We start from the raw sequence: 13,855 nt of genomic DNA on the forward strand, positions 1-13,855 counted from the left end.
TAGAGACATAAGTATAATCTAAACATTTGTAGCATGCCCAGGAAGGTTTAGAAGATACATTGACACATAAATATGTAATGTGAGGTCAACTGCCACACCCACATCTTGTCTTAGTGTAGCAGGCATTTCAATTGATATATTACACAAATTACAAGGAATTTTTTGGACACTTTTGTACAAGAGGATGAACAATTTCAGAAATGTTATCAATAAATTCCGTAGTGTTGCTTGCAGGATTATTAATCAATCATCTGAGGCATTTACATTAGTTTTGTTTATCCAAATAGGCCTAAGTTATGACTTTGTTTCACTTTTATTATTTTATAGTAATAAAATACAACAGGAAACTTTTATTGTTCAGCAAAATCTAATATTTTTTCAGTGGTGTTATCTTAAAGCGAAGATAAAAATGTTCACAATATATGCATTCACTTAATATCTGATATTACATCTTATAAATGAGGAGTAGCAAGATGATTATTATCATCAGACAGCTTCTTCTACTCTGCCAGCTCATGTAAGATCTTGCCGTTGCAGACTTTGCTTTGGCATGCTTCTCCCAATGCTTTCTATTGTGGAGATCGGTCTGCATCTCTTCTAGCTTATGGAAGGCATCGTGGTATTTGCGCTTGAGGGCATCAGGCTGGCAGGCGTTACTGTGCTTTGAAGTAACAATCTCTACACGAGCACCAACGTCTGCTGGGGGTGGTTGCTCTTTCATAGATTCCAAGGATGAAGTACACATTCTATGACTAGCTGACCTGGACTGGCTCTTCAGAATATAAAAACCACACTATAAAATACCTATTGATACGTTTATGAATCTATGGTAAACTTGAAATCAACCACAATATACCTGTATACAAATTCTTTTTAAAAATATATCAAATCTTAAAAAACCCTCAAGTTATGGCCCCTGATAGAGGAATTCCACAAATACATGAACAAGCTTGTATGAGCAGTGAAACAATCAAGAACTGAGTTGCTGTTTTAATAATACTTAACAGACATTATTAAAGATCCAGTTAAATGCATGTTTTGACTAACTCACATTAATGTAGAATATTGTGCAAATTAATGGCTCCTTAAATGTTTCTGCCTTGTCCTTCCAAGAAAAAAAAAGATGGCATTGCAGTCTTCTAGAGAAGCTTCAAATACCTGTGCTTGGAGAGATAGAAGACCTCTTCTCTGAAGTGTTCAGAACAAACATCATATCTTGACAGCGCCCATTGCTTCTTTGTCACTGAATCAACGCGGTTGATGGCATGCACTCATAATTGCCTACTATGTTTTTGTGATGGCATTGTGGAGTAATATAAAACGTTCTCAAGATATAATTTCTGTAGCTTTTAGTAACAATGTTGCATACATCAATTTATTAGCCCTACCCATAAACTGTAACTAGTAACACTGGGGCTAATAATAAAAAGTAGTCATTCATAAATTTCAGGATAAGCAATACTACTTAAAGGGCCACTGTCATGAAATGCATGATTTTCAGTATGTTATTAATGAAAAAACGGCAGCCGACATGGACCATGCATTTTTTCACCACAAAACATGATTTTGACATACATGGCTTTTTATAACTGCCGCCATGAAAATCCTCTCGAGGGATTTGTTTTCGAGAAGAAGCAGGAAGTGACGTACACGGGGGGACCACCCTCAAGTGGGCTCGTTTGTTTCTATTAGTTTTACCCCCGGGAAGGTAGCTCGTTGTTCCTTCGTGTTAGCCAAAATGCCAGCTCGTTGCATTGCTGGACATTGCTTGAACACTCGGGAGGATGGATTTACCGTTCATAAGTTTGCAAGAGACCCGGTTCGTCGTCAAAAATGGATTGCGCGGGTGCAATGGACGAGAGCTTTGTGGGTTCCAAATGACAGGTAGGGGTGTATACAGCTACTAAAAAAAATAATAGTTTGGGGCGGACCACGTAATCCGTCTCTCATAACGTAACAAAAGATCTACGTAAGTATGACAGGTGTGCTAAATGAGTCGATGTGTGCGTCGGATGGCGTCGGGCTCACCGGCAAAGGCTCCTGCGTTGCCTCGTGCACCCTTCGGGCACGCGGACGGTGGTGGCTCTGAAGAACGCTGCCGACAATGGCGCACTCAGCCGCATGCGACGAGAACGCCGTAAAGCACCCCAGCTCGAAGGTGTTGTTCATTGCGGATGGCGGCAGCTATGAAGAACACCGTAAAGCAGCCGGCTGGGCTCTGTGATAAGCCACCTTGGTGCCGAAAATGACACAACCCGGCCGAAGTGCCACGTACGCCGTTCAGGGCTTCGGCGAAGGCTGCACGCCAGTCTCACGGACGGTGGCGGCTCTGAAGAACGTTGCCGACAATGGAGCACTCAGCCGCATGCGACGACAACACCGTAAAGCGCCCCGGCTCGACGGTGTTGTTCATCGCGTACTGCGGTGGCTACAAACAACACCCTAAAGCAGCCCAGCTCGGCTTCATGATAAGCCACCTCGGCGCCGAAAATGTGCACCACTGCGGTGCGCTTAGCCGCAATGGCTCATCTCCGCCCCGGAAGTGGATTGGACGGGGAGGCAGTTTGGCCGTGATCACATATCATCTGAACATGGCTCAAAACAATAGGGTAATATTGCCCCGGTAACTTCACCCGGTTGTGTGATATTCTCTTCTTCGAAAAGAGCTTCCTTGTCAGAAGGGGCGTGTTCATCTCCCATAGTAGGGTCCACCGCGTGTTTTCAATGGCGAATGTCCGGGTGACGTCACGGACAGGGGATGCAGCCAATATGGCGACCACTTTGGATGTTGTCGAATGACATTTCTGCAACTTTGCGCATGGGTGACACGCTCTCACCTCATATTTATTTTTTCGTGTAGACATTGAAGTGAATAATTTTATATGTATTTTTCATTACAATATCTATTTTAGAATGTTTATAGGGATGACACTTGACCTTTAAGCTTCAACTTCAAGCCTATGGCCTAATGAAGGTTAAACTGAAACACACTAAGCGGTGAAAAGTTACTTGTTTCCAACCACCTGCACAGTTTTGACAGCCAACAGCGCAACAAGTATTAATCATATTGACACCAAAAAAGCTAAACTTAACATATTACAACTAAATCTGATGTTATTATGTTTCACAATGTACAATTCTAAGGATGTCAAAGGATGTCTCTCAAGTGAAAGAGTACCCAAAGCAATGTTTTGCCCTGATCGGAAGTTAATGTCATGATCCTGCCGCTTCAACACGAGCTGTGCGGGTGCCCGCGCGGCTGCGCTAATTGGGAGGCACACACCTGTGCCTCATGCAGGCTGATCATCCCCTGTATATATAGGACCCGGTGACGACTGGTCCTCGGCAGACCCGCAGCTGGTGGCGAAGCTTCCAGCCCAGAGGGAGGAGGTGCCGCCAAATCACGAGGCGTTCCGCCGCGAAATGCGGGCAGAGATAGAGCGGCAGAGCGCGGAATTGGCGGCTCTCACGGTCCAGGTCCAGCAAGGATTGGCGAACCAGCCGAGCTACGCTGACGTCGCAACGCCGACGGACTCGCTGCTGACTCAGGTTCACGTTGCCGTGGAAACAGACTCGCCACCTCGCCAAGTGCAAGTAGCTGTGGAGACTGACCCGCCTCCTCACCATTCCCACGTCGAGGTTTTGGCGGTTCCGAGCAGAGCTCACGCGGCAGTTGGAACTGACCCGCTCCCGAGACACGGCCACGTGTCGGTTTCGACTGACTCCCCGCCTACTCAGGTTCACGTTGCCCTGGAAACGGATTCGCCACCGCGCCACGCCCACGTTGCTGTTTCAACGGATGCACTGCAAGCTCACGTGGCAGTGGGGACCGACCCGATGCCGCCTCACGCTGCTGTCCAGGAGGTGGCGACGTCTCCACAGCCGCTTCTCGTCCGTGCTCTGCAGTGGCAGTGGCGACCGGCCCGCGGACGCTCCACACTCCTGCTCTGTCGGCGACCGGCCCGTGGCCGCTCCCCGTTCCTGCTCTGTTGGCGACCGGCACGCCCTCACGTTCCTGTCCAGGAGGTGGCGACAGTTCCCCAGCCGCCTCACGCTCCCGTCCAGGAGGAGGTGGAGGTGGAGTTGGTGATGTTGCTGCCGCCTTCTCTCGTTCCTGTCCAGGAGGTGGCGGCGACGGGGGTCGCTCCCTTCTCTCGTTCCTGTCCAGGAGGCGGCGGCGACGGGGTCGCAGCCTTCTCACGTTCCTGTCCAGGAGGCGGCGACAGGGTTGCTGCCTTCTCTCGTTCCTGTCCAGGAGGCGGCGACGGGGTCGCTGCCTTCTCTCGTTCCTGTCCAGGTGGCGGCGACGGGGTCGCTGCCTTCTCTCGTTCCTGTCCAGGTGGCGGCGACGGGGTCGCTGCCTTGTCACGTTCCTGTCCAGGAGGAGGCGGCGACGGGGTCGCTGCCTTCTCACGTTCCTGTCCAGGAGGGGGCGGCGACAGGGTCGCCTTCTCAATTTGCTGTCCAGGAGGGGCGGTACTGGCGCCGCCTTCTCACGTTGCTGTCCAGGAGGGGGCGGTACTGACGCCGCCTTCTCACGTTGCTGTCCAGGAGGGGGCGGTACTGGCGCCGCCTTCTCAAGTTGCGGTACTGGCGCAGCCTTCTCAAGTTGCTGTCCAGGAGGGGGCGGTACTGGCGCCGCCTTCTCAAGTTGCTGTCCAGGAGGGGGCGGTACTGGCGCCGCCTTCTCAAGTTACTGTCCAGGAGGGGGCGGTACTGGCGGTGCCTTCTCAAGTTGCTGTCCAGGAGGGGGCGGTACTGGCGCCGCCTTTTCAAGTTGCTGTCCAGGAGGGGGCGGTACTGGCGCCGCCTTCTCAAGTTGCTGTCCAGAAGGGGGCGGTACTGGCGCCGCCTTCTCTCGTTCCTGTCCAGGAGGGGGCGGCGACGGGGTCGCTGCCTTCTCTCGTTCCTGTCCAGGAGGCGGCGGCGACGGGGTCGCTGCATTCTCTCGTTCCTGTCCAGGAGGTGGCGGCGACGGGGTCGCTGTCTTCTCAAGTTACTGTCCAGGAGGGGGCGGTACTGGCGCCGCCTTCTCAAGTTGCTGTCCAGGAGGGGGCGGTACTGGCGCCGCCTTCTCAAGTTGCTGTCCAGGAGGGGGCGGTACTGGCGCCGCCTTCTCAAGTTTGCTGTCCAGGAGGGGGCGGTACTGGCGCCGCCTTCTCAAGTTGCTGTCCAGGAGGGGGCGGTACTGGCGCCGCCGCCTTCTCACATCCCTGTCCAGCAGGAGGCGGTACTGGCGCCGCCGCCTTCTCACGTCCCTGTCCAGCAGGAGCTGGGGAGTTCTGTGGAGCCACCCAGGAGCTGGAGAGACTTCGGGGTGGCGGTCATGGCTCTGGTCCTGCTCTCCATCATCTTCTTCGCTCCTGAGTTCGCCCAGCCGCTTCAGGACCTGGCCTCGTTGGCGACCAATCCCTGGTCGTCTTGCAATGACGGCGTGGGAGGTTCTCGTCTGGAGCAGTGGCCTGCCTTGTTCTGGTTCCTGCTTCGCCGTTTGGTTCCTCACAGAGGTCGTCCACCCGAATCGCCCCGTGGGGACCCTGGTGCTTGGCGTCCGGGTCGTCCTCCTGACCTGTCCGCCCGGACGCCTCGTGTTTGGTGGCCTGGATGGCCACCAGTCTGGGGTTCAGGGGGGGGCGTGCCCTCCTCCGGACCCCCTTCCGCCCACCCCTGCCTGTGTTACTTTTGTCTGTTTTTTTCGTTTAGGCACGTCTGGGAGCCGTGCCTTTGAGGGGGGGGAGTACTGTCATGATCCTGCCGCTTCAACATGAGCTGTGCGGGTGCCCGCGCGGCTGCGCTATTTGGGAGGCACACACCTGTGCCTCATGCAGGCTGATCATCCCCCGTATATATAGGACCCGGTGACGACTGGTCCTCGGCCAGTTCGTTGAGCTTCATGCCCCGTTCCAGCATTCTCATATCCTCGTTCGAACCTGTGTGTACCAACCTTCGTCCGTTCTCAGACCAACCTTGTAAGCCTGACTCTTTCGATACTTCTGCCTGCGCTGATTGTTTCCCCGTGTACCGACTCCTGCCTGTCCGCTCATCCGTTCTCTTCTCCCGACGTCACAACCACTGCTGCTGCACCGGACTGCCTGCTCGATCCCCGACCTCTGCACACAATCAACGTGTCTCTTCTTGAACTACCTTGCGTCTTCCGAGTTCCTGCATTTGGGTCCTACTCCCGTTCCGATGGGACGTGACAGTTAAAGCCGAATTTCCACATGAACGGGGCCTGTGCGTGGTCTAGTTTTTATTCTACGTCATTGATTCTGTACTTACATAAAATATCCCAAAATGCAAAATTTAAAACAAATTTTTTCAGACATTTGTCTACATTTATAAAAAAATATAAACATTTAAACGTAATACTTAGACCCCATGCTATGACATTCAAGCTGAAGCTCAGGTGCATCTGATTTCCACTGATCTTCCGTGAGATGCTTCTACAACTTGAATGGAGTCCACCTGTGGTCAGCTCAGTTGATTGAACATCAACTGGAATGGCACACGCCTCTCTCTGTGTATAGCACTGGAGTCTCAATTATTCAGAAATGAAAGAGGATTTTAACCACCAGGACCATTCCTCGATCTGGCCGTCTTTTACCAACCTGAGTAACTGGGGAAGGATTGCCTTGTTGAGAGAGCTGAATAAGAACCCCGTGGTCATTAAGAAAGAGCTCCAGTTTTCTCTTGCAGAGATAGGAGAACCTGATCCTGAAATCAGGGTTGCTAAATGTGTCGATGTGCACATCGGAAAGCTTCCATGCAGCAGCCGCTGAAGGACGGCCTCGGAGGGCCTTGTGGATCGCTACCAGCCTTGTCGGCTGGGGTGGATCGTCGCCGCGGTTGCTCACGTCCGCCACGAAGTGGGCGTTTATCACAGCTGGAGGTGGATAGGGCGGATAGGTGGTTTGGCTGTGATCCGCATGATATCTAAAAGAGCTTCCGTGTCTGAAGTAGGGGCCACAGCATGTTTTCAATGGCGAATGTCCGGCGTGATGTCAAGGACATTAAATGCAGCCTATATAGCGACCACTTGAATGTCGAATGAGACTTCCGCAACTTTCCGCATGTGTGACGCGCTCTCCGCTCATATTTATTTTTTCATGTAGACATTGAAGTGAATAATCTTATATGTATTTTTCATGTCAAGATCTATTTTAGAATGTTTATAGGGATGACACTCGACAAAGGATTCTCAGACCTGCAGAAACTAACTCAAAGTAGAACCTTTTGGCCTGAATTGCTCGTGTCATATCTAGAGAAGCAGAGGAGCTGGTAATTACCTGGCAAACACCACCCCTACTCTGAAACATGGTGATGGCAGCATCATGCTGTGGGACATTTTTTCTGCTTCAGGAACTGAGCAACTAGTTCGCATAGAAGGAAACATGACAGCTGCCAAATGTTAATAACTGCTTCAAGAGAACCTGCTCCAGAGTGCTCTGGTACTCTGTTTAGGGTGTTGATTCACCTTCCAACATGACAATGACCCAAAGCACACAGCCAAGATAACTAATGAGTGGCTTCAGGAGCAACCTGTGAATGTGCTTGAGTGGGCCAGCCGTGAGCATGGTCTTGAATCCAATCAAACATATCCAGAAAGACCTAAAATAGATGTCCACTGATGGTGCCCATGAAAGCTGACTGTCCTTGAGAGGATCTACAGATAAGAGTGTGAGAAAATGTCTTAAACAGCTGTACCAAGCTCAAAGAGATATACCCATTAAACTTGAGGCCGTGATTGCTGCCAAAGGTGAGTCAACTAAATATCAAGCCAACGGTGTGAATGTTTACCGAGTTAAGTTTTGTTTACATTTAAAATGGATTTGCACAACTGTCTAAAAGTATGTTTTTACTTCATCATTGTGATATTTTCTGTAGAATATTTTAACATAATACTAAAATCAATGTTTTAATAAGTCCAACAGCAAAGTGTGGAAAAAGTGAAGGGGTGTGAATACTTTCTGATGGCACTGTACATCTGCATGCTTACATTCACAAAGCACATGTATGGCCAATTTAGAACCTTCAACTAACCAAACACGCATGTTTTGGGGCGAATATGGCTGAATGTGTTAGAAAGTGACCTACTTTACTTACTTCCTGATATTGTAAAGACGTTGTTCTTTTGTTTTAATATTTTTCTTTTTAAATTGTCAAGTAAAGATGTTTGACTCTAATATAATGTGACCCTTCCTTACACTACTTGTTTTACAGATTTGGTACGAAATACCAATTTCTCTCTTTGTCAACCTCATGAGGTTCATTTCTTTTCACCAGTTATTGATGGTAGCAATTATTATGGAAGCTAATGTGATTGGTTGCACATCAAGCCAGTGAGAGATTTACTGCTGTCACTATACCCAAGGGCCAAAACACAATCACACAAAACCAATCTTTGGAAGACCTGTAATATTCAAAGGAGGCTTTTCAATAAAGGAGACATCTTCTAGTCATTACAAAACAGACAAAACACATTTAAGTTATTTTTTTATCATTGAAAAAAAATATTCTTTCCACAAAATATGACAGAATAATGTCACACATTAAAAGTACAAATAACTGTCTCTGCAGTTGTAATTTGGTGTTATTGTCAAACTGAATCACTGTCAATTTCACCTACGAATAGCAACTATTATATTGTCATTAACATCCGATAATAATAGTACTGAATTACTGTTTTCTTCTGATGATGCTGTGGAAGAAAAATAGGAAGAATACTGTTGTATTGTTCCAGACTGTCTGGATTTAGCTGAGGCTATAATTTTACTATCCCGAGTGAGGATCGTGGGATCGATTCCCGCTCAGTGATGGTGTCGATTTGTGCCCTGTGACTGACTGGTGATCAGTTTAGTGTGTAGTCCACCTTTTGCTCGAAGTTAACTGCGATGGGCTCAAGCGCTCCCGTGACCCTATCCCGTGAGGATAAGCAACTTGGAAAATGGATGGCTGGATGGCTATAGATGTACCCGTGACCCTAGTGAGAATAAGCAGAATGGAAGATGAATGAATATACTGTAAATACATCATGCCAGTATATATTGCCAGTATATATCACTACTACCATGGCCACCACAAATAGCCACTACTGCTGCTACTACTCACAATGATGATAATCACGCTCTCCCATTTTTGGATAGGTGGGGTGGCTAGTACTTAATCACCAGCCACCAAAAATGTTGGTGCATGTGGCTTATAATAATAAGAGTAATAATGACCCCAACCATCATCTTCAGTTATGGTGTACAATATTATTTCAATTAATTTTACATATTATCTATAAGGGTGGCGGGACGGTGGATCAGCAGGAAAGCATTGGCCTCACAGTTCTGAGGTCCCAGGTTCGATCCCGGCTTCGCCTGTATGGAGTTTGCATGTTCACCCCGTGCCTGCGTGGGTTTTCTCTGAGCACGTAGGTTTCCTCCCACATCCCCAAAACATGCAACATTAATTGGACACTCTAAGTTGTCCCTCGGTGTGATTGTGAGTGAGTCTGTTTGTCTCGATGTGCCCTGCGATTGGCTGGAAACCAGTTCAGGGTGTACCCTGCCTCCTGCCCGTTGACAGCTGGGATAGGCTCCAGCACTCCCGTGACCCTCGTGAGGATAAGAAAATGGATGGATGGATGTTTCAGGGTTTATTGATTAACTGCAAAATACGATGGCTTTCTAATAGTATCCACCTAGTCCCCGGCCTTTCCCTGTGGTAAAAACCCTCCAGGCAGTGCACTACACCCTGCCGCAGTGGCCTTATCGGGCGGGGTCACATATTATTATAAGAGGGCAGGAATCATCCGGCTGGTGGACAGTCGTACGACTCTTGCTCTTACACTTATCTCGCCTCCTCTCTAGTTGCTACCCCAACACTTCTCTGTCCACACAACAAGATGAGAACCATGGAGAGGGCTGCTGTTTTCCATGGGCTTCTAGTGGTCAGCCTGATGCTTTTCTTGTGTCACGGCCAGATGTCCCAGGAAGTGTCTGCTGAGGACTTGGAAGAGGACAAAAGCGAGCCAGGAATAGACAGAGACTTGGTCAGTATACCTTGATTCTGTTTTGATAGGATACTTTTACTCACTTTTTGTGGCTTTCTGTATGTTAATGTCTCATAAACACCATACAAAAAGTAGCCCATACATATTTAAATACTTGTTTCAAATACAGAGAGCTGTAGTATAACACTAAAATAGATTAGATTTTTTTGGTTAAATGTTAATTTTGTTATACTGTTTCTCCATAATCGCATACCCAGTTATATCGATGTATAATTATTTATATTTATATTGTATGTAGATTTCTATAATGACAAGAGTAATTGTTTAAACAAACAAACAAAAAAAAACAGCCATAAAACTACCCCTCTGAATTTGGTGTGCGTGTTTGGTCCATTGAGTAAAAATAGTTTCAAATGAGATACTGAAAGTTAAATAGTCCGAATTATTGTTTTAAATGCTGTGCAACCCCCTTGACCCCTCCGACTGTGTGATGTGCTAATCTGATGTGCTTTCTGTATGCAAAGACAACTTTGATTTCACTCGTCTTCCACATGAAGTCATTTTGCGTTCTGATGTTCTTTCTGAGCAGATTGAAGCACTGGATGTTTTCCTGGGTAGGATGCATAATTGGATTTCCACAGAGAAGAGAGGAACCATCCCACTGGTAACACAATGTTTTCAACACATTTATGCAAATGAGCCATGATAAAAAAAAATCCCCTTTGCACTCTATAAATAAAGCCTCCATCTAATGTAGGTAGCAATCTCGGTTTCAAAGTAATGTAGATTGTTTTCCATGTAAAATTAGTTGAGATAGAACAAAAAAGTATAGTCTTTCAATCCTCTTGAAACAAACAGCATTTAGTTAGCAATCAAACAAATGAAAAGGATTTGTTTGTTTCACTGTGCAAAGATAAAATTAATTACATTTTCCATATTACTTCACTACAATCAGTCAATACATTGTAACCAAAAGATATTGAACCAAATCAGTCAAAACAATTGGGGGCATATTGATTCCTGACAGATTCCTAGCTACACAATAAGCAATTGTGTTATTGGGTAGTTTATTTTCATAACAGCCTTATTCCAAAAGAATGTTATGATGTATAATAGTCTGTGTTCTACCTTAGTGCGGGATGGGCGACCGGTGTGCCATGAAATTCGGGCCACGAATTGGAAAGCTCTGTGACTGCGGCAGAGAAGCCACCTGCAATTCATACCTGCTCAAGTGCATCTGACCCACTCACAATTAAAAATTCATGGCGGATGGAAGGAGCATTTTTTTAAAAACACAAATCATCATTCCATTGTTGGCATGCAGTGCCCAAAGTTACTGTATGGTATGCAGTTTTTTGTTTTTTTTTTGTAAATAGATGTTAGGTATTCAGCATGCTTTTGTCTTGTGTGACTTCCAGACTGTAGCATATAAATGTTTCACATTCAATAAACAATTTTATCATCATTGGTTTCTTTGATTTTCTAATAGTTTACCTGGAGTTCCATGTAATGTTGGACAACGTTAGTTTGTCTTTACTACTTCATGCACTTCCATGTGGGACAGCAGAAACAAAGCTTCACGCATAAACGTGCTTTGCATAAAACACAAAACCTACTCAGCTGAATACTGACATTTCTGCACATAAAAAAATCATCATTAGTTTCTGTATATGTCAGTCTTCACATCAGCTAAGTTTAATTTACCCCACGCAAACAGACGCTGTGATTCCAAATATTGCTCTTGTCTGGCAACTGTGTACTGTATTCATTTACAAAAGACATTTTTGAAAGTCATTGGGAGGAATAGTGGTGCCTTTCATGTGCTTGGCCTGGGAACAATTCCCATTCAATGTGCTGAGCATAATCACCTTGTGATTGACTAGTGATCAGGCGTGGACTCCATCTTCTACCCTAAAATATCTGGGATTGGTTCCAGTATCATCCCTAACCTTGATGGAATTTGCTGGATGTGCATGCTTGTTGTGTTTGGTTATCTCTTAGGAACAACGTTAAACATCCATCCACCAATTTTTTACAACATTATCCCTGTTCATGGTCGCTGGTAGCTTATCCCATCTGAACATAGCATAAAAGCCAGATCCAGTGTTAGCATATGGCGCATTGGCCATGAGTTATTGTGCCCTCCCATACCTTTTTTCTGCTAACTTGATACATATTTAAACATCTTCCATCCATCCATCCATCCATCCATCCATCCATCCATCCTTCCATCCATCCATCCTTCCATCCATCCATTTTCTTAGCTGCTTATCCTCACATGGGTAGCGGGGAGTGCTGGAGCCTATCCCAGCTGTCAACAGGCAGGAGGCAGGGTACACCCTGAACTGGTTGCCAGTCAATCGCAGGGCACATAGGGACAAACAGTCACAATCACGCCTCGGGACAATTTAGAGTGTCCAATTAATGTTGCATGTTTTAGGGATGTGGGAGGAAACCAGAGTGCCCGGAGAAAACCCACACAGGCACGGGGAGAACATGCAAACTCCACATGGGCGTGTCCAGGATTGAACTCGGGACCTCAGAACTGTGAGGCCAACGGTTTACCAGCTGATCTACAGTGCCACCCTATAAATGAAGTCACTACAGTTAAAGTAAGTGACTTAAATAAATAGATTGGCGACTGCTGACACTAGGCAGACAACAACCAGGATTGTTCAGCATCCATCCATCCATCCATCCATCCATCCATCCATTTTCAGACACTCATATCCTCATGAGGGTCGTGGGAGTGCCTGAACCAATCCCAGCTACCATTGGGTGGGAGGCAGGGTACACCCTGAACTTGTCACGGCCAGAACACGGGATTGGACCCAAATGCACGACTCAAGAGGTGTAGAGGCAGTTTGTGAAAAGTTTTTATTCGGTCCAAGGGTGGGGATCAGGCAGGCAGTCACTGGGAGCAGCAGTAACCAGGACGTCAGGCGTAGAAGGCAGGTCAGCGGGCAGGCAGGGATCATTACACGGGAAAGCAAGAACAGGATTGCAAGAGTGCAGGGACGAGGCATTAAGTAACAATCTGGCAAAGGCCAGACCGTACGTGTGGTTCTATATAACTGGGACATAATTACTAGAGATGAGGTGCAGGTGTGCGTCTCCGCTGATTGCGGCAGCTGCGTGCTGCCTCGGGGACCAGTACGGCCAGGACAGGGACCGGCAGGGCCATGACAGAACTGGTTGCCAGCCAATCACAGGGCAGATGGAGACAGACAACAGTCACACTCACAATCACACCTAAGCGCAATTTAGTCTCCAGTTAATGCAATTATTTTGCTCCATTTCAATACAAACATTTGACAAATGAAATAAAATTACAATTTTGTATCTCGGGGCACCACAATAGATCAGCTGGAAAGTAGTGGCCTGACAGTTCTGAGGGCCAGGGTTCAATCCCGGGCCCGCCTGTGAGGAGCTTGCATGTTCTCCCTGTGCCTGCGTGGGTTTTATCCGCACTTCGGTTTCCTCCCACATCCCAAAAGCAATGCAACATTCATTGGAGACTCAAAATTGCCCCTAGGTGTAATTGTGAATGCGATTGTTGTCTGTCTCTATGTGCCCTGCAATTGGGTGGCAACAAATTCAGGGTGTACCCTGTCTCCTGCCCGTTGACAGCTGGGATAGTGTTAAGTAAGTTGCCATCCCACAAATAGCAATGGAGCGAATTGATAGCAATTGGCTTGTATGGCTTGGGTTCATGTGTTGAGCTGAGCCCGAGAACCAACTCTCAAATTGAACACCAGATGTCGCCAAAAAAATTATACTTGATTGGGTCACCAGCACGGCAAAGATCTCTCTGATAAACGTAGCGTTCCCACTTAGCATCTCACTGCATTGCATATA

The 13,855-nt window shown here is 47.1% G+C and overlaps 1 protein-coding gene across 2 annotated transcripts; it reads left to right on the plus strand.

Moving 5' to 3' along the window:
- The first annotated feature begins 5,894 nt into the window (after positions 1-5,894).
- Positions 5,895-11,260, plus strand: cartl (cocaine- and amphetamine-regulated transcript-like). Of its 2 annotated transcripts, none has more exons than XM_061815019.1 (4): positions 5,895-5,969; positions 9,855-10,036; positions 10,587-10,661; positions 11,131-11,260. In XM_061815019.1, the coding sequence occupies exons 2-4, from the start codon at positions 9,890-9,892 to the stop codon at positions 11,236-11,238; spliced, it is 330 nt and encodes a 109-aa protein (XP_061671003.1). In that variant the 5' UTR covers positions 5,895-5,969; positions 9,855-9,889; the 3' UTR covers positions 11,239-11,260. The 2 variants fall into 2 exon arrangements, with proteins under 2 accessions (XP_061671003.1, XP_061671005.1); XM_061815021.1 differs by lacking the exon at positions 5,895-5,969 and adding an exon at positions 7,632-7,756.
- Positions 11,261-13,855: the final 2,595 nt, after the last annotated feature.

Source organism: Syngnathoides biaculeatus, chromosome 3 (assembly GCF_019802595.1).
Source record: "Syngnathoides biaculeatus isolate LvHL_M chromosome 3, ASM1980259v1, whole genome shotgun sequence".
Taxonomy (NCBI): Eukaryota; Metazoa; Chordata; class Actinopteri; order Syngnathiformes; family Syngnathidae; genus Syngnathoides; species Syngnathoides biaculeatus.